Raw genomic sequence first — 25267 nt, 5'->3', positions numbered from 1 at the left:
TTTCCTGCCAATGTTTTCTGCTTCCATGTGGCAAACATTTCCCTTTCCAGTGGAGCAGGAGCCAATGTGGCTGCCTCAAGCGTGCATCGGTTTTGTGTATCCTATCAACTCTTTCCTAGGCAAAGTGAACAGTCCTGAGATCTGTTCTGCTTCGCCCTGATCCACTCGTGTGTCACCCCTTGGCTTTAGTACCTCATGCAAGAACCTGAGTGAGGCAAAGCACCGGCTACTTTTTTTTCTCGTAAATACAATTTTGAGGACATTGCTCATTTTATCTTAACTATGCAACCTTTCCCAACTTTTCCCTTGTACCTTTTCAAGCTGGGTATACTAAAAAACGTGACTTAACATCCAAAGCACAGGCTTCCACATGATTGTGCGTGAGTGACTGCTCATCTTATTTGCTCAGGTCACAGGTACACGGATAGTTTGTCCTAATTGCTAGTTTTGCCCACTTTTTGTAAGGACCCTGGTCCTTACAAAATACAGATGACTGACAGTGAAGGGTCTGAGACAGTGCAATGGGCTGAGGTATCTCATTGCCCGTCTCAGGCGGAGGAGGTCAATGGGCTGTAGAAGTTCATTGGAGGTGTCAGTCTGTGCCTGGCTTGCTCTTCTTCTCGTTAGGCATCCAGCACATCCATGCCTGGAGACAGGATTCCTGGCTTGGTGGCCATTATCCACCCCAAACTACAATGGTGGTTCTTAAATAAGAATAGTGTGAAACATAAGGGAAAAGAGATTCAAGACGGGCGACAATTTTTTGTCGGTACATCTTAAATATTCCTGTTAGTTGTTCTTGCTACATTCCTATTTTCATGTACATACACATATAAAATCACCAAGTATAGTAGTTGTATCTGCTCTTTAATATATAGAGCTATGCACCACTTCTGGATGAAATCCACGATTCTGGATGAATCTTATCTTAAAACGTGTGTATTCTGTCCCTTTGCCATGCAGAAGTCCCAATCCATGGGAACCTGGGTAATGAACTAGAGATTAATTCATATTTTCCGTCACCATTCTGCTTGCGTCTGTTAAGGGGAATTCTTGTGGAGTCAGTAGCTCTAGGTCCTAAGGAAGTGCCTCAGATTGTTTTTCTCTCCCTTTCACTTTGTTTTCATATTTTGCACTCCAGAGAAGAACAAGTCTAACATTACCCATGTACTCCTCCCTTTTCACATAGTATGAGCATTGTGGCCTCTGCTGAATAGTCTTTGGCTATTTATAAGGATGTAGAAAAACCCACTCTTTGCCTCACATGAATACATCTCGGAAAACTAGACTTTAAATATGGTTTGGGTTTTTCAAGCATCGAATCGGGTGGTCATGGGTGGATTTTTGCATGCTAAGTTAAAATAGATGTAAAATGAAACAGGATTTGAGCTCATAGCGTAGGCTAAGTGCCAGCTTCCAAAACCTGTATTTCAGGGTATGTTTTAAATTCTGCTTCAGTCTTCATGATGTCGTTGTTTACTGTGTTGTCAACAGACTTCTGCTTCTGCTATACTTCTGCCCTTACGATACGTGTATTGATGACTGCTTAACTCTTGCCAGAACGTGTCTCCCATATTGTGAATAAATTGCAGCTTGAAGTTGCCACTTTTTGCCCTCATTGAGGAATCACTGTTTTATTTATTACGGTGTTGCCATGGTTCTACCATGATGGACTTTGAGTATGATTCTGTTACTCTCAGCAATTACATGGAAAGATGATGGTGTCTTGTCCTCTGATCTGCCACCAATAAATCAAACAATATGATTTGAATACATGTAGGTAGTCAGATAATTGCCAAAGACATATGCCAGTCGGGAAAAGCCCAAAATGGTGTTGAAAAATAGCTGACCAACCCATGGTCCGGCATATCCCTCAGGGCAGAATGGACCCCTGCAACTCTATTCAAATAAATCCAATAATGCCTCCAAAAGTGGCTGCTGCTTCACATCTGCCCTCTTCTTTTGGGGCTACATTTTTTTTTTTGGCCACTGTATTAGACACCATGACCTAGTAGTGGTCCCGAGAACTGCAGAGGTTTGTGCTGTGGGCAACTGGAGTCGTGGATGAGTGGCACCACAGCTTTCCATCAGCCGTGTGCTGGTGGGGCCAGGATGGAGGTGAGTTTGGAGACCGGCAGCCAGTGGGTGCAGCGGGAGGGCAAAGGCTGGGACTAGAGACGATGATCCAGGAACCTTTGTTTTCACAGCAGCTTGCAGGGAAAGGATGGGGCAATGTAGGGAATGAAAGGAAGGGTTAAAACCAGACGGCCTGGACATCTCTTCTAGATCCGTCAGTGTGGGATGTGCACCTTGGCAGCTAGCTGGAGCCAGGTAGCTCAGAAAAGTCCACCAAGAGGCAAGGGACAGGAATGAACGCAAGCCATCCTACACTGACCTTGAGCTCTGACTGGAGCCAGGTGGTCATTTCTGCAGTTCCTTACCCAAGCCAGACTCTCCTTGGACCAGCAAGACTTTGGTCTCTGTACGGACTGCAGATCTGGGGCTCTGACATACCCTGTGGTGGCAGGTTCCTGCAGAAAACTGCTGCTGCAAGGCCATCGCTCGGGGCTTCACCAGGAGAGAGCGAGCACAGGGGGAAGGGACGTTTCCAAACGAGAAATGGATTTTTTTTTTTTTTTTAAAATGAGTGATTTGTTGGCTTCAGGCAAATGGCAGAAGGTCTTACGGAAAAGGCTTCTTTATGGGATTGTGGTTTTGCTTGGGGTAGCTGAGAGGAGTCTGTAAACCCCAGGAGCTCAAGGAGTTTGACAGGTTTGACAGGCCTTCCTGCTACTTATGAACAGGAGGCTGGAACGAGTGTTCCCGAGATCACCTCCCTGTTTTCCGTCAAAGCATGCTGGCAAGCAGGAGGAAGAGAGAAGCTGTTCCCCCGCTGCCTCCCCCCCGCCATTTTATTTTATTATTTAAAGAGAGCCTTAGAAATGCACATTTCTGAATCTTTTAAACTTTGTATTTTCTGGGCTCCCCTCAATCTGAAATTCCTGTCAGCCTTTCTGGGCTTTGGATTAGACCCCCCCCCCAGAACCCTGAGCACCTTGAAATTGGTACAGCGATAATCATTGGTGGCAATGGGAGAGTCACGCTGAAGACTGGTGTGTACATCCCCTCTAAAGAACGTGCCCGCTCTAAAGAGCAATGGTCTCACAAGGACCACTGCAACACTGTCATCTCTCCTCGTGTCCCCTTGCCCCACTGCGCTTCACGTGCTGCCCTGGCCCAAAGGGAAAGACAGACAAGAAAATAACGAAAATAATGAAAATGACTGCGGAGCTGCATCTGTGTCACGTGAAATGACAGTAAGGGCGGCAGCTGCTGGTCCTGACAGGGAGAAAAGCCCTCTTTACCCTCCCTGGGTCCACCTACGCCTACACACCAGCCCTGATCTTCGTAAGGGGAGCGAGCGTTTCTAATTAGCATCACATACTTCCCGAGTTTGCAAAGCGAAAGGGCTTGGATTTCTGCTGGAGCGGCCGTGGCTGCTGCGGTACTTAAACCACGGCTGGGCAGAGAGCTGTTGCGGTGCCTGAGCCGGGGGGTCACAGCCCTGGGCATGTGGCAAAGGGAAAGCCTGGAAAGAATCAGTAATTCGTGAAAAACGTACACATAAGGAGGAATTTCCTACTTCTTTGAATGACGGTAATTTAATTTAAAAGGAAATCCAGCGGCAATTTCCTAGGAAATAAATGCCTTTTTGTAAGTCTCTGCTTGTGGTGAAAAGGTGCTTAGCTGAAAATCAGCTGAATTCTTCTTACTCTGATTTCTAATCTTGCCTTAGTTCCTAACCCAGCCTAAAGCTCGGGAAACCGAAATCAGCTCTGACAACAAGAACAGGCTGCTCAGAGCAGAACAAACCCAAGAGATTAAGTTAAACTTCCCAGCTGAAGCGAGCTTCTGAGCTTTTTCAAACAGGCAAGCTGGAGAAAACTCCGGAGACGACATGTGATCCCACTAATATCCGAGCCCACTAAATCTTCCAGCCGCAAGGAGCTCCTCAGACCTGGGGAAGCCTCCTACCTCCTGAAGAGAAGGAGCAGCTTAGCTCCAGAGGTCACCCTTGTAATTCCTCAGCCTTATCCCTGGCAGCACCTGACCAGCCCACCTTAGCCAGCCGGCCCAGCCGGGAGGCTCATGGGCAAGCCACTTCCTTCAGCATCATCTTAAAAAACAGAAATGACAATCCCATAGGCAAAGCACCAGAGAAGGCTAGAGAAGACTTTTTTTTTTTTAAGTCTTATTGAGGTCTTTTAATACAAATGACGTATTTCAGCCATTTCATTCTCATATAAAGCCAGGTCCTGGTTCTCTGTGCTCACCGTGGTGGACTATCTCCTACCATTCTCAAGTATTTTCACGGGACAAGTATTTCTTCCTGCTTTCTGCATAGAGAGTCAGGAAACTTTGGGGCTTCTTCCACGCCGCCTAGCCACTTAGCTGGTTTCTTTGTGCAAGTCGATAATGTAGCCTCATCCTTCGCATATTACTATTCAATTAGGGTAATGACTGCAAGCCCCAAATGACCGTGCTTAGGACTGCGCAAACACGGTAGGAGGTGGCCTGTGTCCCAGAATGCACCGTCTAAACAGACAGGACCGAGGAAATACTACTGTTCCAGCTGCATAAAGAGGAACTGAGGTACACCGAGTTTAAGAGAGATTTTCACACAGGAAATGTGTGCTAGAAGCAAAAAGCCAATTTGATCCTACCTAATGCTTTGCCACCTCGTGTTTCTCTCTCTGACTAGCTTTTCTCTCTGTGGGATTAAATGTTACCTCCCAACTCTCCTCCCCTGCACCTCCTCTAGGTGCAGATCAACCGGGGGGACTAGGGAAGTGATCCCCACAATTCGCAGATTCCCCACGGTGAGCGCAGCCCCGGTGATGCCCGTGCTCCGAGGTGCAGCTAGCTGCCGAGGTCCCCCCCCTTCACGTAATCATCTGCATCACATCCCACAAATGAAAACCAGAGCGACCTTCAGGTACCTCAGTCATTAAACAGTTGGTTACAACCATATGAAACCCTTCGGGAGCTGTGGGAATTTCCACAGAGCTCCCAGCCTGGGATTCGGGGTGCGCCTCCTCCGTCAGCCCCGCTTCCGAAGCATCCCTGCGCCGGCGACCGCCCTTCGCTTGAGTCAGGGGTGCCCATTGCAGCCTTTTGGTTCGAACTCAGCTCCTAGTCCACAAGTCATTTTTATTTTACTGGGATACCGGTGAAGCTGTAGCTCAGTAACTGACGTTAAGGGGAACTTTTAACACCTCAACGGCAAATGGAGGAGAGTGTTTCCCATTAGCGGCTGAGGAAGTAGTGCTCCTGTAACTTCAGCCTTGAAAGCTAATGAAGCTCAGATTGTGGCCGTGGCCTTTGATGTAGAGATGCCTGAGGTCAGTGTAGCTCTCAGAGGTGCCACTGCTATGCTATGTCACCGCGTTCGTCTGGGCGAGGGCCCAATAACTCTAATCCTGTAATCATGTTTCTGTAAGCAACAGCATTTATTGCGCAGATAGTGGGGGAATAGCTGCAGCGGTAATTAAATCGGGGATACGCTTGTAGAGGAGAAGTCAATCCAGCCCTGTTAATATCATTTCCAGTAGAGGAAGTTACAGCCAACCACGTTGGTAAGTAAGTAGGAAAATATTGGAATCGGTTTAGGGAGAGAGCGCAGGGATAAAAATGCCTTGTTTGGCCGTCTAATCCGTCTCCCTGCCAGTACCCTCGATCTGTTAAGGAGTGATGTTAACGCCCTGGCAAAAGTCAGGCAATTCAAAGCTGTGCCTTGGCGCTCCGTCTTTGGCTCCCACTAACGCACGGGGAGGGTAAAAGCACCCACCGATGAGTTTGGCGCCGGCAGCTTTGAATTTAATTCCTCCTCTTGGGTTGTTTCACAACCTCGGGCCACATAACCACATCTTTTCTGTCTTCTAACGTAGGCTGTTGTCTCCCAGATGTAGGTGCGTTGTCAGAACTTGATGGCATATTCCACTCTGGGGGGAGGAAATACAAATCTATGTGGAAATATGGTCCATCCAGAAGATGACGGGAGCCTCCAATGAGCTGTTCTGCTGTACTAATTAGTACGTGTTTAGACATTCTGGCTATTTTATTTCGCACAATCCGTTCAACTCCATTATAGATAAATCTCTTCTTATGTACGTCTTTTTAAAATCAGAGCTCTTTTATATTATATAGGCCCTAGATATTAAAAAAAACCTCACTATTTTAAAAAGGAGAAATTAATGGGGGTACTTTGTACCCCTTTCTGATGCGGATATCTCTGACTTTGGTGGGGGTTCTGTGTGCGAAATTGGCCATGAAGAATCAGTTCTGTGTATCAAGGAATAAAGAACAATGTTTTTTTAAGGAAAATCTAACGGCAAACTGCAGAATTCAGTCGCACTGCACACAAATGCACGCATGCACATATACCTACAGACGAATGCGCAGTTAGTATGTATGTAAATGTATAAAAATATATACACACAAACATATTTCCTTTAGCTCAGTGCCTGAAAGTTCATTTGTGGGCATCCTGATTCTTGATATATTATTTGTAAACAGAGGGCCAGGGGACTGGAGTATTTCCTTGACTTCAATGGATGATGAGGCCTCAAGCTGTGAACTCAGATTGGGACCTCTAAGCATCCTGCTGCTACCTAACAGCTTGCTGAAAAATGACATAATTTGTGACATCAGCAATATGCTGCTTTAATAGAGGTTTGTAAAACGGTTTCCACCCTCGTGTGTCAGGACAAAAAAACCACCTTTCCCTGCTAAACCCGAGGCGGCCCCCTCCCGTGTTCCTCACACACCTCGCATCCTTTGTACTTTCTAGGTATACGTTGCTATAGACTCCCGATATCCGAAGAGCGATAGGAAATAATTTGGTAATATCCGTGCGAGAACTCCCGCCCCATCAGTGCCAGGGAAGATGTCACTTTTCAGGGGAACGGTGGCTGCCAGCGGGAGGTTCAGCAATGCAGATTTTAATGCGGAGATTTAATTTCAAATACAATTCACAGTTTGTACGTGGTTGAAAAATGTTTATTACCACCTGGATGTTCAGGACACTGTTTTGGAGGAAACAAATTTCAATTTGGACAATGCCTTGCCATTTCAATTTCAATTCAAAACAGAGCTGTTGCATTTCACAGCTCTGCAAACAAGATGTTTTATACAATTCTAATAGGAACAGCAGAGAATACACCAATTTAAAAATCACGCAAAATAATACCAGAAAAATCACTGACAGCCTCGGATAACAGGACGCTAGCCTGAAATTGATTCAAAAGCGAGAGTTTTAATGATCTTTGCAAATGCTCCGCTCTATAATGTAATGAGAAAAGAATGATTTGCTTCTTGGAAGTGATATTGCATCTGGGGTAAATGAATTTATTTTTAAGTAAGATACAAACTTAAAAAAGAAAAAAAAGTTTTAAAGGATACAAACATTGTCAGAACCTGAATGGCAGCAGGAGGAGTGTGTTTAACGTGAAAGAGGTGGTGCTCTGGATTCGCCGCTGATACATGAAATGAGATCAGCACCTGTCGGGAAACGCATCTCGGGAGTCGCAGCTGCCCAGTCACGGCTTCAGCAGCTACTGGGATTTCTGGTTGGAGGCAGGTTTGACACACTCACGGCTCCTTACAAACGGTAAGGGAAAAGTTCTCAAGACACAGACCATCTCCACGAGCGGTGGATGAGGCAGCCTCTTCAGAAGACCCCTACCCTGGGTTTTCCAGCCCACCACATTCTGCTCCCTGAGGCGAAGGCACACCTCTGATCGGAAGAATACTGAAGTCAGGGAGGCTCCACGTGAAAATAGAGACTTCTTCATCTCTCTAAACAGCAGTGTTGTAGGCCTTTTGTCACCAAAGAAAGAAAAAAGTATTTTTCAAGGGGGGAAACAGTCCATCGGTGTAGATGTCTAGGCAGGAGACTGAGGTGCAAGCACAGCTTGACAAAATATAGGGGTAGGAAAGCAAGTTCCCTGTTCTTCTCTTGTTCATTTTCTAAGGTTCCTCTTTCCCCCTCTTTTTTTGTTGCATCTCTGTACATTTTATAGCATCAAAAAAAAGACTAGGAAAGGCCTCACGGATCACCTAGTCCAGCCCCTCCTGAAGGCCCTGCAGCAGATGCTAACCTAGCCTGCTCCAAAGAAACGCCATCCCTCTCCTTCAGTGACTGACCTCATTGTGCAACTAAGTCTTCAATTAGAGAGGTTTTTTGTTTTACAAACAGTTAGATGTTCACACTTACCTTTGCTGCAAATTAAACTGATTTCTGCCTGTCCTTCTGCCTTATGGATGTGGAGAACAAGGGATGACTCCACCACAGAGTATGAAAGGACAGGCATGTGTCTGTCCCCTCCGTCCCCATCCCTCGGCAATTTCTCAGCCACTCTCTACCAGTATTCCCCCACCCCTTAGGTCACCTCTTTGTTAACGTTTGCTCTGCAACTTGTGGTCCATGCCCACCTGCTTCTTGCAGTCAGCTCTTTGTTCAGGTCGGTAACTGGATGTGCCAGAGGAGAAGTAGCGTGAGGGCTTCCACAGACACCTCCAGAGAAAAATCACCTTATATGAGCTTTTAGTATGGGAAGAGGTGGTTTATCAGATATTCCGGAGCTGAATGGGAGGTGTGCACGCAGAGGGAACTGCAAAGGCAGAACTTGGTGGGTTCTGCCAGCTTCTCCTCGAATGCCATCAGGAGCCCTGGGGATGCAAAGATGATCATGTTGAACCCACAATGCTTGGGCCCTGTCTTTATGTCTGTGATAATAGAAATGAAATATGGTGTAGAAGCACAAAGCAATTTCTGCTTTTGCCCGTAACTAACCTCAGATCCCTGGTGATTTCTGTCCCGGTTTTATCCACGGTGGCTGTGGCAGGAGGGAGAGCCATGGCTTCTATTTTCATACTTGGTTCTCACATGAAATAATGGGGGGAAAAGGAGGAGGAGGAGGCGGGGGGGGGGGAAGATGCAGCTGCAAAAACAGTCAGCGAAACATAAAAATCCCTATTGTTTTGTTGTAGTTCTCAGTGCCCTTCAACTTCTGGGCACAGACAAGGCCTCCCCCTGCTCAGGTTCAATACGCAGGGGAGCCTTGGGGCTCAGAGCTCCCTCCCCACTTTCCCTAAGCCTCGCCGTCAATTGTGCTTTTGTTCACGGAGGAAAAAAAAAAAAAATTTAGCCCAATGCATGCTAATTTATAGCCAGGGAAGCAATTAAAAAAAAGTTTATTATCCTTTCCCCCCCGCCTCTCAAATGGAGTGTTACAGCAGCAGGGTTTTTTGGTAAACTTGACACAAACTGATGTCAGTTAGGGGGGAGCGAGGCCAGGAACTGAGCACGGCTCTTTACGTCTCCCCTCCACGTGAAGCGGGACAGCCTTCCAGATTTCTCTGTCTGCCTGTACGCGGGAATGTGCGTGCCTCAGGAAAACCTGGGCACAAAGACAAGACTCATTTCCCTGGGCTCTGACAGCAAATTTGCACCCTACACATCGCCCTCACCTACCCCTTTAACAAACGCTCGTTAAATGTTAAAGAAAGAATTGCCTAATACAGCTACAATGTAGAGATGGATTTACGTTTATTACTGAACTCACTGTGCGCCTTTTTCTGTAAATTTGCCATATCCTTAATATGCAACCAACTCGCGTTCGTCCGCATGGTGAAGTCAGTTAATCCCGTTCCCCTCTGGATTTTGTAAAATTTTAGAACTTCACCTTGCAAGATCTTTGAACTGCACCAGTAGAGATTTTGCCGTTTGTCCTGGTTTGGACCAAACCACGACACCACTAGTGCAGGACTGGCTTTTTTATTTCAGTGGGAAGTGTGTTGTGTTTTGGGTTTTTTTTTAAATCAAATGTAAAGAAAGCCATAGAGGTCTCTACCTACTATGTCTCCGAGTAGAGCGTTGTGATGTGGAGCTGGAAGTGCCTGAATGCTTTCAAACGGGCAGGTTGGCTTTTGCTCGTACCCCAGCGGGCACAGGAGTGCGGAGGCGGAGGCACGGCACCGCCGTGGGGGGCAGGCAGGGGTGGGCAGCCTCTGCCGGGGGAACTCCTTCTGGGGCATCTTGTGGGCAGGGACCACAGCTCTTCTCTGCACTCTGACCAAGTCCCGCGGACTTGTGAGACCTTCTCACACTCTAAAATAAAACACAAACCCTTCACTGACGGCCCAAGCTCTGATGATTGAAGAGGGTGGAAGTGATCTTGTTCTCACACCTCCCACACAGCAATGCCAACGATGTGACCGGACAGCCCTTGCACATCCTCTGCCACTGGTTTCCCCCTCAATCGCACGTATTTGATTCCGTATTATCCAACCACAGGCCTCTTGGTGACAAAACCGGAGGCAGGGCCGTCAGCGACGGTCAGATTTGCAGCGATACACGCACTATCGACTGTCTCTGAGCTGCATTTTTACATAGGACAGGACTTGCGGAGTTAACATGAAGCGTTGCCAGTGGCATCCCATAGGGTACCAGACCTGCACAAACACTGCTGTACATTAGGGGCTACTGCAAAAGCAAGCCAGGAACGAAGTTAGGTATCAGGAAGCCTAGACCACATCTTCCCAGTAGCGTGAACGTGTCTCCTGTAAATTCTAGGCTATTGCAGGCATGTCTCACACGGGGACAAGGTTTTTACCTTCAGCAGGCTTCACTTTGGAAAATTCCTAACTGATGTGTGTGCTTGATATCACAACCTTAATAACATTAGCAGGGCTAGCAGGAATGGGAATAAAATTATAAGCATAGGACCCAAAGCTACGTGGAGCCACACTTTAAATTACAGAGGCCCAAGAAGGTAGCACAGGCATTTAGCACTCCTCATTCTCACCAGGATGATCAGCTTCAAATGATGCCAGCGGGCAGCTCCAGGCCCTCTGTGTTTCGAAAGGCATCATTCTGAGCAGCACCTTAAGGTATTGGCTTTGCTATCACAGGTTTGTGAGCTTCAGACTTAATTTGGGAAGCAATAGCCCCAAACGTAGTGAGGGTATCTGATCTCTCCCCTGCTTGCTGTATGGGCACATGCAGGACATTTCTGCTCTGCATCCCATTCCCCTGCATCCCCGGACGTGGGGAGGAAAGTCCCCCTCCTCTTCCCAGAGACATCCACTGCTGAGGGGCAAAGGCAGGCCTGGGGTGAACCGAGGGGACAAGGAGACCCAGTGGGGACTGTGAAGGGGAAGGAAGGGGTAGAGGAGATGGAGGGCATTAATTTCTTTGCTGGCCCTTGCAAGGACCACTGGTGCCGGGCTGATGTGCGTGTACCTCTCTGCAGGTGGCCTTTCCACAGGCACCCTGGTCCCCACTGAAGGGATGCATGGGGGCGGCTGGAGGAGACCATTCTGGTGGCGGTGTAGTGGGTGTGATTGAGGCACCCCTTCCTCCTTCCCTCGTCTCCCTTCCTCCATGCTCTTCCCCACTTCCCTTTTTCTGCGGTGTCCGGGGCTCCCGGCAGCAGCCCAAGAAGGCACAGGGCTGTTCCGGTTCCCGCAGGACCAGAGGCTGTCCCCTATCCATCCATCCATCCATCCATCCATCCATCCATCCATCCATCCATCCACCCACCCGGTCCCGGCAGCCGCGTCCCAGCGGCGGTGCGGTGCGGTGCGGTGCGGGAGTTCCCTCCCGCCGCCCCGGGAGCTGCTGGCAGCTTCTCGACCCTGGGGGAGGGGGTGGGGAACGGACAGAGCGGGGGGGGGGGGGAACGACGACACCCCCCTCCCGTCATCGCGGCAGCTCGTGCAGATACCCAAATACCAGCACCCCAAAACGACCCGCAGCCCTGCCCGCCCCGTCCCACGGCTCCCCTCCGCCCCGGCTCCCCCGGGGGGGGCCGCGGTTTTCCCGGGGCACCGGGAAAAATGGAAAATAATATACTGCCTTCGCGGGCTTTTATTCCCCTCCCCTTCCCCAATTTTCTTCTCTAAAGCAGTAGCTAAAAAATAGCCATGCCTCGGAGCTTTGCCATGCTCTCAACCTGAGGGAGGCGAAGGTGGGAGAAGGGAGGGTGGGAGCCATGGGATGGACGAAATGCGCTCAAAGTTGGGTGTGCTTTTTTTTTTTTTTTTTTTCCTTTTTTTCTCCCCCCCCCCCCGCCCCGATTCGAAATCAGGAATTACTGCCTGAGGAGCAGATACTCCGTTTTATTGGCTCGTAAAAAAAAAGTTTTCAAAGCCTAATTTCCACCAGATACATTTATTTTCCGTTGAAAGCAGAATTAAAACAATACGCGCGAGGAGGTGCCATTAAACCTAAGCCATCTTTTGCTGTTAATCACAGGAGAGAACGATTAGAAAAGGCAGTAAAGGAGCACTGTGTTTTAAACGCAAAAAATCCAGATTTTAGGAAGAGGAAGCTCGGAGGAGGAGGACTGAAGCAGCCCAAGAAACAAGGAGGGGCTTTTAATAAAAGTTAAAATTCAGTGTGAGGTTACTTCTCGATATTCCAGGGAACACGCCGTTCCTGCAAGGGATTTTGTGGTTGTGAAACGCATCCCTTGCTAAAATACCGTTTGATGCTTGTGTCGAAGAGGAAACCAAAACAGTCTTTCCCTTTCAAGCCCCGATTTCAAAACAAAACCAAGTGAAAAGGAAAAAAAAAAAAAAAGACAACAACAACAAAATCATCCCTCTAAATTTCGAACTGCAGCTTTGAACAGCTTTCCCGGCGATATTTGCTTCAAACCTCCCAGGCGGAGTGCCCCCGTGTTCCCGAGGTCTCCCTGCCCTCCCTTCCCCCGTTTCTGCTGCTTGGATGGTACGTTCAGAAGCAAATGCCCTGCTAAATAATTGCTAGAATTTGAAGGGAAAAAAAAAAAAAAAAAAGAGAGGGGAGGAAAAAGAAAAAAAAGAAGAGAAAATGCGCACCAGCATTCAGGTGCTAACCTACTTATTTGAAAGTAATTTATTTTCCATTTTGCCCGTTTTCCCCCTTTAAAACAGAACGCTGAAAGAAAGAATAAGTGCTTTAACATTTCAATGTTGTGCTCTGGTAATTACTTTTTCACTTTTCGCCTAAGTTCCAATGTGAAAACCTCACAGGGGGGGTCTTTGCTGTAGCAGGGCTACAGTTCCCAATCCCAAGCGCAAGATCTGCAATTACAAACCCATTCGGTGCCCTTCCCTATCATTAATATGCACAAAATCCTGCCGCTAATCTTATAATCTGTTTTGTTTCATCAATTGCTTGCCTAGCACCAGGCGGGAAAGAAAAAGAGAGGAAGAAAAAGAAAGAAAGAGGAGAAGAATAAAGCCGGAAAAACACGGAAAGCTTCCTAAAGTAAACGAAAAAAAAAACCCAAACCAACCCAACCCCAAATAAATCGGATTTTATTTCTTATAAAGCGAAAATCGTTAAAACCGTTAAATGGAAGCGGGAGTTTCCGCCGGGGTGGGGGTGGGTGTCAGGGAAATTTAAGGAGAAATCCGACGACAGGCGGCATTTCATTTGCATATTTGATTTCCCCGCGCCCGAGTCGCGGAGTGAAGTTACTTAAGCGGTCAGCTGCGGAAGCGAGAGGTTGCGCGTAAACACCTCCGGAGACCTGAGTATTATTCCTTGGATTTCTTTGGAGGAGGGAGCGGAGGCGGGGAGGATGGGGGGGTGTCGGGTTGGGGTGCGCCTCCGCCACCACCCCCCGCTGCCCTCCGCGGCCGCGCAGCTCCCGCGGGCTTGTCACACGTTGTCATTAAGACTTCAGTAAAACAATAAAGACATTATTTTTTTGAAATCTTCTTCTCCCCCCCCCCCCCCCCCCCCCCCCCGCCTTCGCTCACCCGGCGCGGTATGAAGGGAATAAAACAATCTACGCCACACGGGTCCTATTGAGATTAATGAAAAAATTATGCAAAAAAGCGGAAAAAAAAAAAAAAAACCCAACAAAAAACCAAAACACCAAAACCCACCAACCCAAACCCTTATAGCTCATAAATCTCATCTGCCGTTCCCCGCGCCAGGCCTCGCCGCCGTCTTGCACCTGATGATTTATTAACGTAATCTTGCGGGGATAACGACGCGTCGTGCCCAGCCCCGGCTCGTCCCAGCTCATCTTCTAAGTAATTGTTTCTCATTAGTTCTGATAACGTTTTAATAGCGTTACCCATAATTTAAGTCAGCCAAGAATTAATAACGGGGGGGGGGGGGGGGATAGAAGGGGTGGGTGTGTGGGTGAACTGCGAGGCGCAATATGAACAGGTAGTCTTTAATTAATCAGATTAGCCTGGAGGTCCCCGCGCTGTAAGGGATCGCCCCGGTAGGAGGGGGGGTGTGGGGGGGTGCCCCGAGCCGCGATGCTCATCCCCAAATTCCGCGGAAAAGGGGGGGCGGTCTGCCGCTGGTCCGTCCCCCCAGGCAGGGGGGGGGGGTGGTGGGGAACCCACACACACACCGGGGAAAGGGGGGTGCAGCCTCTCATCCCGACCCCCCCCCCTCCTCCTCCCGTCCCCCCTCTCTCCCTTTCCCCACGGGTCGGTCGCGTTATTTTTTTTTTCTTCTTATTTTTTTTTTCTTTTTTTCCCTATAAAATGGCCATGGAGGTGGTGTAAAAAAAAAAAAACAAACAACCCAAAACCCAACCCAAAACCTAAAAAAAAACCTCAAAAAACAACTGTTTTCTATTTACGAATTTAAATAAACAGAACAGCCTTCCCCGCGGTGTTTGCCTAAGTGCAGCAGCATTGCTGCTGTGTAGGTCATGAAAAGGTTGGTGCATAGTTTAAAAACTTCCATTCTGTTAATTTCTTAAAGAACAGTCGTTCATAGTCTGAGCACAAAAGCTCATGATTTAATGAGGAACAGAAACAAAATCACTCTGATTGTTGGTGTTTCAAACTTCATTGGAGTCCTCTGGCAACCACAAGTTGATCCTCTGCAGCTTCAATACCCTTTAGCCCTCCATATAAGAGTACATGCTGAATAGAGGACAATGCCTGGTTGTTATGTTTATTTACCCTTACTACAAGCTGGGTTAACCTCTTCAAACAGCTTTACTAAGCCCGTTAACCACACGGCCCACATGACCTGTAGCCGTATCCCTAATGTGATGTAAATCTGACTTGAGACCATATGCACAAGTTCTGCTGCATTGTGTCTCCGAAAACTACAAGTTTATTGCCGTCCAACCCTTCTCGGGCTGGACGCTTCCAGGAGGAAACGCTCTCAATAGCGACCGCTTTAAAAAAACAGAGAAGAAAGTCAAGAGTCCCGCATTGTCGGAGCAATATTTTTAATGGCTGTTGCACATTTACAGAAGGGGGTGGTGGGGGGAAATGCGAAGCCCGCACGGGGTAATGATTTTCATTGCAATTATTTCAACCGGTGCATAATTATTCGAGGCTTTGCCTTTCTGATGGGAGTTGTGCACCGCAGTGGGAAGATGCGTAGAAAGAAATAGAAGCGATTGACCCCATTTTCATCTGCTCCTTTAACAGAGCTCACACTTTACGTTTTGGTTTTGCCTTTCTCCTTCAGTGATGTCATAATCCCACATTCGTAGTAATTATCGTGATGTCACACAGTCGGTGATGTAACTCCGTTGCAGGCTGTGAGCGGTACATGGGCTGTGCAGGAGCGAGCGGTGGTTTGAGTCGGGAATAGTTTTAGTAATTAGCAATTCTGGCAAGCAAACTATGACAGATCTGCAAAATGGAAATGAATTTCTGCTTAAGCTTGACGTCTTTAATTTTTAATTTTTTTCCTCCAAGTATTATAGTCATCTTTTAAAACAGCTACGGGGGCCCCATGGCGAGAGCTTCATTTACCAGCTCATTTTTTCTTGATGGCTGTGGCAAGCGTAACAATGTTCTGTGCCTGCTTCAGTAATGGCATGTCGATCATGCTCCCGTGGAAAGTAAACGCTCCCTGGAAAAGAGAGAATATAAACTTCCTGAGAGGACCTCTGGAAACTGTAGTTGGCTTGTCTTTTCCTTTACAAACACATCCGTTTGGCAAGAAACATCGGCTCCCACAGGAATCCTGCACGAGGAGACAAACTAACCGAGACGGGGCAAATGCATTTAAAGAAATGCAGCGGGTGCCGAGTAAGGGGAGGCAAAAAGAGAGGGAAAAGAGAAGCCCAGTGTGCAGCCTGCCTGTTTCAGCCTCTCTAGCTGGCAGGCATCGAGGGCCAAGGGCAGGGAGGCCGTGTGTGCCAGCCGGGGGTGATGCCTCCCGCATCCAGCATCACCCTCTGGCGCCAGGGCTGTGCCACAGGAGTGGGGCAAAACTGCGGATGGAGGGTAAAGGCAGAAGCATTGTCTTTGTCAAGGGGAGGGGGTGGAGGGGGGTTTTCCTGACTCAGGTGCGGGTGTTGAGGTGGTGCTGCTGCACCTCTCCGTCAGGTCTCCGGTGCTCAAGATAGGCTGGGCCGGCGCTTAGAGCCAGGCACCGGGATGAAGGCTGGAAAAGCAAGTGGCTGGTGCGATAATATTGCCCAAATCGGCTCTGACGCCCAGGTAAAGCCCACCTGAGTATACAGGGAATTTGCCCGAGCGGATGCACAGCTAGCCAGTGTGCCTCAGCCGTGGCGATCCGAGAGCCAGGGCAGGTTTCAGAAGTCACTTTGTATTTTCTAGCGATTTTGCGTTGCTACCATGGTGACAAGTTTAAAATAATTAACTATGAATGACAGTTAATTCTTAAACAGAAGACACTTGTCTTAAACAGGGCTAAACCTGACTTATTCCTGTGGATGCTTTAATCCACACGTGTCGCTCAGGTAGGATTTTGAAGGTAAAATACTGTGCATCAGGACATGCCAAAGTTCAGTAGAAAAAAAAAAAAAATCTTACTTGTAATTCTGACAATACTTTGATGCATTATTGAAAAAAACCCCCAAAAACAAAGATGCAATCCCTTCCCTGAAGAATTCAGAATTGAAGGCCTGGCCCCAGCGTTGCGCAGGGCGCCTCTGTGAAGCGCTGAGCGCCCTTTCAACGTCCCGCTGCCACCGATACGGGATCCCAGGGTGGCCCGCGATTTGGCAGTGAGGGAGGCTGACCGGGAACAGGGTAAGAACGGCAGCGGCACACGTGCGGCTGTGCAGGCAGAGCATGGGGAGAAATGCAGAGGGAGAACAAGACGTTTGTTGCTTTCTGGTTTTCATTTAAGGCTTGATAATCGTTAAATAGAGGACTCGAATAAAGCGAAGTGAAAATATAACCCATTTACAGCAATGTTTAGGAAATGTGTTGCTCCCGTGACATAGCTAGCTTGATGGAAGCAGTATTAATTAAATACTAAATCACATTCTAGAACAGCTAAGAGAAAAATCTGCCTTAAGCTGCAATCTAATATGAATCAATACTGTTGCATGTAAGAACGGGCTGTATTAAAGCCATTAAAAACCTAATAGTTAAAACTATTATTTTATTCTAAGTAGGATTTCGTACTATAGCTTGCAATATTTTAGGTGTGTTTGGAGAACGATGGTACTGACGATACCCAGCAGTAGAGGCTTCAAATCTAATTTGTTGTTTACGGAGCAACCCATCAACACTACATTACCCCACCGACATTATTATTATTATTACTATTATTAATAATAATACACAATTTTTTATCTTAGCAACGTGTCAGCCGTTTTCATTTATTTTGTTAAATCTTTACAGAAAATGCAGCCTCCAACCGTTCCATTTAAGAACTGTTGTGAAAATAAATCAGGAACTAAGTAAACATTTTATGACATGGGACTGCTTCAGAATAATTCAGGTCTATGCAGTGATCTAAAACTACAGGTTAGCGCATGATAGATTTTTTCCCACTGTAAAAACCCCCATGTTTTAATTGAGCCTATTTTCCTACGGGCATTCAGTCAAATAATAGCTATTGCTTAAAAGAGAAATTAGCACGTGGGATGACAGTGATAAGTAGAGCTACGTTAAGGTGAGGAATCATCCTTCCTAGCTTTGTGAAATGGCTGACTTTGGAGCACAGTTATCCTACGTACCTGCAATAGTTGTCAGAAAGAGACGGGCGCCTGGCAATGGCAACTGGGATCTCTGATGGACCAAATCACGATCGGGAGGGTCTTATCCCTTCCACTGACTGTGCCAAGGATGCTCTGAAATCAGGTACCTCTGCAGGTGCCTAAGTTGGAGCACGATCAATCTGGGTCAGGACGTCTCTTTTAGAAAGCAGGAGTTAATTAAACAGCATGCCTGTCCTCTCTTCATTAAAATAACATGTTTAGAAAGGAAATCAGGATAATAGTATGTGTGTGCGGACACACGAACACTGAACCGCTTGAGATCTGCCGTACGTTCTCTTCTTGACAGCGTGCAGCTGTAGTTTGGGTTGCTAGGAATTTGAATTCTTGAAGGAAAAAAATGCCTTTTTTTTTTCCCTACCAGCAAAGAGTAACACGAAGAAGTTGGCTTCTCTGCCTGTTCACTCTGAGGCTTATTTTCTTCCTGCTAATTTGCAGCGTTGAGCTGAAGTCCAGAAAAAGAAACTGATTTTAATGCCATTGAATATACTCTATTCACTGCCTCTCTTTCCAACCCCAGGTTTCAACAGATAGGAAATACCAGTAATTATAGCTTTGTCCCCATGTTCTCTTTTCCAGTTCTGCTAGACGAAATTTGCCTTTAGCATTCTTTTGATTTTCTCTCGCATTAATATAAAGAAAACAAGATTTTCTATAAACACCATTTGCTTTGATAGCGTTAATCTGGCATTAATTTAGTCACAGATCTAAATTTTCTTTTCGGCTACTTTTCTCAATAATCTCACACTTCCAGCCTGTACTTAGACTTCCAGTAGCTCAACGGTTGGACCAGAGGTCTGTTCTTAAGGAACCTTGCAGGGTGAATGGGAGCAACAGCGGGTGCGTGGTGTGAGGCTGGGGTTTGCATCCATCGCCTTCGGTGGCTGTGGTTCTCGCTCGCCATGTAACCGTATAAATCATTCAGTGGGAGCCTTTTCGGAAACCTGCAAAGGGACCCAGCCACCAGGCGAGTCAAACCTGCCAGACCTGCCCTGGGAAGAGACAGGCTCCCCCCCAGGTAAAGGCTGATGGAGGAGCTGGGAGAAGGAGCAGCAGCAGGACTAACTCAGGTGGGATAAGAAGTGGGGAAATGGAGGACAACTGCGGCACCCACGGGACAGCAGGCTGGGAGGGCAGCCCTTCTAAGGAGCGGGTGGCTCTGTGGGCCATAGACATTGTCCTCGTTTTAAGCGACGCAGCACACATTCTGCTGTTCTTATCCATGCCATCCTTCATGCAGCAACACAATGCAGGCGCCAAGGGCAACGACCTGTCAGAAATAGGGTCGGATGGGGCTTTGAGCAGCCTGGTCTAGTGGGAGGTCTCTCTGCCCATGGCAGGGGGTCGGAACTAGATGACCTTTAAGGTCCCTACCAACCCAAACCATTCTATGATTCTATGACTGGCACTCACCAGCTTGTAGGGTATGGGAGCTATAAGGGCGCTTTGGCTGGCCTACGCTGTACAGCTGTGAAGGCAACACAACACAGCGGAGGGGTTTGTATCTGCACAGCCTTTGGCTTCCCTCAGCCTGATCGCTGTACGCCTCTGTCGGGGCAGACTACTGGGGAGAAAGCAAGGGAGAAAGCAAGGAAGAAAGGTGAACAGGCAACATTTCCCATTTGGGTCATCAAGCAGACTAGCTAAGAGTCCTTCCCAGTTGACTGACAAGCGAGGAAAGGCTTTCCTTCTGGATAATTCTGTGAGAGCAGAGCAAGAAGAAGGTGGCAGACCCATCTAACTCCTCTTCTCTCCGCCTGGTTACTGCAGCCGCCCACAGAGCCCACCAATTCGTCACTTCCCCATCTCCGTCTCTTGTATCAGACCTCCTTCTCCAGGCTGAACGATGCAGGACCCAATACTGTGCAATTTGCTGCATCCCCCAGGAACCACACAGTGTTTGAATGCAATAAATTCACAATGACATTTAATGCTCTGTTAAAACAGTAGTAACATTTTAAAAAAACGTAACAGCTATTTATGCACGATGCAGGCCATGCTGAGTAAGGTCTTAACAGCTCTACTTTGAGTTTCAATATGTCCTAAAGTGCTTTGAGAACGGAACAGAGAAGGCTTTTGGCAAATACAGAAAACAGCTGGAAGGGAATTAAAATTATAGAAAGCTGCTATTTTTTTTTTCCAGAAGGGAACAGCAAAAAATGATAGTCTTGGAAAAAAGAGAATTGAGCATGGTCAGCCCCAAGTGATACAAAGATCCAGCCTACAGACAAGAGAAGCGAATTGACAAAGAACATTCATTTTCACAGGTCAGGAGCTGACGATACAAGCTCATGAAAAAGGGGGCAAATCACGTTGTGCAGGAGAAATAACTAATGCAATAAGTTTCCAGGTGGCTGTGGAGAGACCGATGAGACGCAGAACCAAACTCTGTAAGACATCAGTTTGGCAGAGCTTATGCTTGTACCTTATGAAACTCTTTTTGGATAAATGTAGCCCCTACCAAGCCAAACTCACATCTAAAAAAGTTAAACATATAATTAAGGGCTCTTCTTTGACAACTTAGAAGAAAACTCTGTCCATGTGTTGCCATGGGTCTTGGACGTGACCCTTGTCATGTCTATGTGTCTTCCTAAAAGATTTCCTTTACCTATAAGAAATTACATGTATCAAGTTGCAGAAAGAGTCTCAGGGTTGGTCTGTTATTTGCCACGTCTGAAAGATGGACGCGTTAATGCAGTGGTTCCTGGAACATGAAGACCTCCTATTTTTGTGTGTGTCTATGCGTGGCAGCATCCAGGAACACTTGCTCTGTGAAACTTTTGGGAGTAGTTAAGATCTTGGTAAATCTATACGACCATCTCGTAAACAGAGTACAATTTCTTTTATGGCAAGAAACATTTACTTTTCTAGAAGTTAAATGGATGGGATTCAGAACGCCATGTCATCTGGGGACTGTTATGTTCTGGTGGAACCAGGAAAGTGTTTATCATGGGTGGTAGAATCGTGTTGTCTTTGATTACAACAGGGGATGGACAGGATCACGAGCGAAGTACCCTTCATATTTTCCCAGAAGATCAGGGAATGTAAAGTTTTATACTTCTTCTTCTGTCCTGAAACCTTTTTGTATAATATACAATGTTACATGGGGTTTTACTCCCACCATCTTTTGTTTCCTTATGTACCGCTGGGTTAACAAGAGAAACAAGCTGGCTAAAACTATCATGATACAGAACATTTAAGGCACCTCATAGTTATGCGACACGATTCTCTCTGAGCTGTGGATTAAAGTACACGAGTTAATTAAAGTCAAATAATAATTGTTCTGGGACATGTGGGACAGAGAGTTAGTCCCCTTTGGTTGACAAGATGGAAGAATTAGATGTATTCCTGCACCTGGGAATGCTTGTAGCTTTTTCCTCAGCATTTGCTCTGTTTGTGGTTATCTGTGCCTCTACCCATGCCCATCCTGATGACTGCAATGAACTCACTACGAGGGTTAGTGCAGACCCTCGATTCTTAGACCACCAGAATCCATTAATCACCCGCATTGTTACTGAATGTGAGGACTGGCTTTCCTAAGGTGTAGCAAATATATAACTTTCGAAGTGCCAAGTAAGTCCTATGAGTTCCAAAAAGTCTACCCATAAGTTCCAAAAAGGCTTCTTGTTTGATGGCAGACGGGACTCCAAACATGAGCACTGGTTGTGAGAACTCTGCGCTCCTTTTTGGGAACCACTCCTGCTGTTATTAATTACCTCGATCACTGGCAAGCCTTTGCTAATAAACCTTTGACTTGATGCCCTGTCCTACCAGATTTCATCATACATGTAGCCAGGACCTTAACTCCCACGTGACAGTGTCCAGGACTTTCTTAAAAGATATTTATAAAGATTACATTAAGCCTGTAGAGCCAATAGTGCTGTGTTCATTTGTTGTGTGTGTCAACGTATGGGCTGTCCTGGGCCACTCTGTAAAGACAACCAACTTTTTTTCAAAAGCAGTTTACTTTGGGAATCTGGTCAGGCGATTTAGATGGCAGGCTTGGATGTGCTAGGGGATCCTGGTAAGTAGGTAAGGCTTTAGCACGGCGAGGTCCCGGTCCAATGGAAGAAAAAGAAAAGCAAGCCAAGGTCATGTTCCATGAAGTTGCAATAGGGACAAAAAGCACTTACTGCTCAATTTTGAATTAAGCATAGGTCTAAGATATATCTAATGCTTATGGAATTGCCAGAAAAATCTCTGCTGCTAGTTAGGTGGCTGTTGCTCAGAAGACAAACAAACTCACGAGTGAGAGGAGGTCCTTTGATGGCACTCTGCTGTCACAGGGTTAGAAATACTGCCCTGTTGATGAAGATCTGGTTTTCTTCAATAACTTTTCTCAACAGTTTAGCTAGCAATACTTTCCTTTGCAGACCAAATCCCTGAAATGAGTGTGGCAGTCAGGTTATCTTCTCGCCCTACTTGGCTGCCTTCTGAGGGGACATGCATCTGGGACCTGAGAAACATCAATTCTTCCCATAGTAATTCAGTGGCTTGCCCACCTCTAAATCCCAAAGGTCTTGTTATGACTTTTTGGAGGCCATAAAAATACATGAAATAAACCCACTAAAGTCTACTCGGGTCTGAGAACATTATCTCTACTCCTGCACAATATTAACTGTTATACAGAAATAAGAGTGTTATGTTCTGGAAGAAGGGCAGATTTGCTCTTCTGAGGAGGGAAGGAAGCAGGTGGATGGCAAAGGTTCCCCCTAAAAAGCATGGCATTCAGGAAGATAATTCCCCTGGGATAAAATGAAAACACACATTATTTAAGCGACCCCCTGCAGAGGAAATTTGGAAATCTTTGCTTTGGGGCTTAAAAAGACCGCTTGGATTTGCCTACAGGTAATGAACAAAAGAGAAGAGAGTCCTGTTTGCAGCAAATGGTGTTGGGTCTGTGCCTGGGGGAGGAGTGATTATCCTCACTACAAAGGAATGACTTTCCCTTGAAACAGAAGGTTGAAGCCATATTTTTGGGGAAGTCAAGAGTAGGAAATAAGCTAACAGCTGTGATGGTGCTGAATGCAGGTTTAATTATTTTTTTTCTTCTGCAAGTTGTAGCCAAAGAGCCATCATAAAGAGCTCGGTCATGATTCCACCTTTTAGTGATGAACTTCCAAAGGTTAGTGAGCAGCTAGGAGGTGTTCAGCGATATCTGGGTCAACTGAGCATGTTTTTCAGGCTATAACAAGATAATATCTTGCTCTCCTCTGCTCAGGCCTGTCCTGCCTCCAGATCAAGTTGACACACAACTCTTGTCCTTCTTTTAGCATCTTTGCAGTAGGTAGGAAATGCCCAAATAACTCATGTGGTCACGCATGACAAACTGAAGACTTTGCACACAGCCAGCTATATGAATATTGCTTTTCGGGTTACATTATTTCTGTATCCCTTCCTTTGAATCCTTTGACGTTCGCCCCTTTTTTGTAGCAACATTATGGAAGGAAAGACACTTATACACAAAATCTTAGGAGAAAATAAATAACCCCTGAAAAGGTTTGTCAAAAATGTCTTTTTGGCAAGAGGAGATGCTCAGGGGGCATCTGATCTGTTGAGGGAAGGGATGGACGGAAAGGGAATTCTGCAAAGTATCAACACCAGCAAGTTAGTTAGTTCAGAGGATAAATCAGTTTGTAATGCCAGAAGCAGGCCTGTTTATGTGAGATAGGCTTCTACCTCTAGGAGCAGACGGAAGGACACAAAAGGTCAAGAAAGAAAGAGCAACAACCACATGAAACAGAGATTAATTTTTACCTCAAATAACTGCCTAGCAGCAGTACAAGAACTCTGACAGAAAAAGCCCTTTCTAAAGCTCAACAGGTAGGAAGGACTTTGTGATCCCTCAAGTCCACTGTGGGGCAGGAAGGATGAAGAACAGGGACCTACAAAGTCCTTTATTTCTCTTCCACCTGACATTATTGATCCCAGACCATGGATAAGGGTCTTGCTCTGCTGTATGAGCCAGACAGGCTGTTTTTCCCTCTTACAGGCCCCCAAGCTGCCTGAACCACTGTGGACAACCATTTAGGCTGGGATGGGCCAGGGGATCCTGCTTGGTCCCACTCCGGAAACTCCTTCAAGCCACCAAAGTCTCTGCCTCTCACTGAGCAAACAACGTGTTTAAGGCTGAGTGAATGAAAGGCAGACATGAGGGCTTTTATTGCTGTATTTACATTTTCTTTCGTTTCCTTCTCATTGTGGTTGTTGCCTTCCTGCGTGCTCCTCTAGAGTGGGAAAGAATAAAATCAAAGAAACAGAAGAAAGCCCTAGAAATCAGGAATATTCTCCACTGGTTTCCATCCTCCGTCCTATAACGTATCAGGAACGCAAGAATCCTAGAGAGCACACTTGCTGCTGCCAAGCAAATCTTTATTTTATAGCACAAAAGCAGCTTCCTGGACAAACATCCTATCCCACCATGCATTTTTTTTCCCCCTAGTGAGCATCATGGTTATTATATGGAAAAGTAACTAATATTAAGACCTCAGTATCCTCAAATGCCTTTAATTAAGTCATTTAGAATTAACTTGAGGCTTATAGTCATGGAAGCAATTTGTTAAATATAGACTAGAAAATTTCATCTGGGAGTAAATGACTACAGGACACACAAAAGGCATTTGATGGCGAAGGGGAAGGTAACTATAAAATACAAGGCAGGCGAGAAAAGTAAAAACAGTGAAGCTCATTCTGTCAACAAGAATGGAATCACCGTTATTTTTGTGGTCTATATTTTTTTTAATTTCAGATTCATTTTCTAAATAGGATTGAACAGCCATTTTTTACTGCCGTTCACTATTTCAGCTGGCGGAGCTTTTGCAGAGAGCTTCTCCAGGTCCCTGAAAACACCAGCTAGCACAGAGAGGAGTGAAGAGGCAGCAAGACTGCTGCTACTTAAATTAACGGAAACAATATTTTGTCTGTACAGGCTTCTGAATTTCCTCAGTAAGCCTTAAAAATAGCCATCTGGTCAGAACATTACATCTCTGGTTAGATTCTGCTTTGGAAATTGAAACAAGGCTCGTGAGCGCTTGTTAATGCTTTTTAAAGAGGGATTTGGGAGGTGGGTGGTTGCCTCGGTGGGTTGCTCAGTGCAGAGCAGGTTTTGGCACAACAGTGGGCAGGTGTCTGCAGCGATAGGTGTCTCCCCACTCCATGCCCGCAAAAACGCATCGCCTGCATTGGGAGCGCACCAGCATGGCTCTTCCAAAAGCAAAGGCACTCACCCTGTCTCACCGAGACCC

General features: G+C 46.5%; 1 protein-coding gene across 2 annotated transcripts in view; it reads right to left on the bottom strand.

The window, feature by feature from the left end:
• Nucleotides 1-15246: 15246 nt before the first annotated feature.
• The window catches only part of CLYBL (citramalyl-CoA lyase), a 178023-nt gene continuing 168002 nt past the window's right edge, over nucleotides 15247-25267 (bottom strand). Inside the window, exons 8-9 of one of the 2 annotated variants that reach the window (XM_063336992.1) lie at nucleotides 15799-15898; nucleotides 15247-15675 (exon numbers count right to left, since the gene is read on the bottom strand). In XM_063336992.1, coding sequence (XP_063193062.1) covers nucleotides 15803-15898 — 96 coding nt within the window. In that variant the 3' untranslated portion in view covers nucleotides 15247-15675; nucleotides 15799-15802. Of the gene's footprint in view, nucleotides 15899-25267 lie in introns of both variants that reach the window. The other variant, XM_063336985.1, reaches the window with a different exon arrangement.

The sequence above is a fragment of the Chroicocephalus ridibundus genome, chromosome 1 (genome assembly GCF_963924245.1).
Source record: "Chroicocephalus ridibundus chromosome 1, bChrRid1.1, whole genome shotgun sequence".
Lineage (NCBI taxonomy): Eukaryota > Metazoa > Chordata > Aves > Charadriiformes > Laridae > Chroicocephalus > Chroicocephalus ridibundus.
Note: the sequence above shows the minus strand (reverse complement) of the source record. Positions and strands in the feature narration are given on the sequence as shown.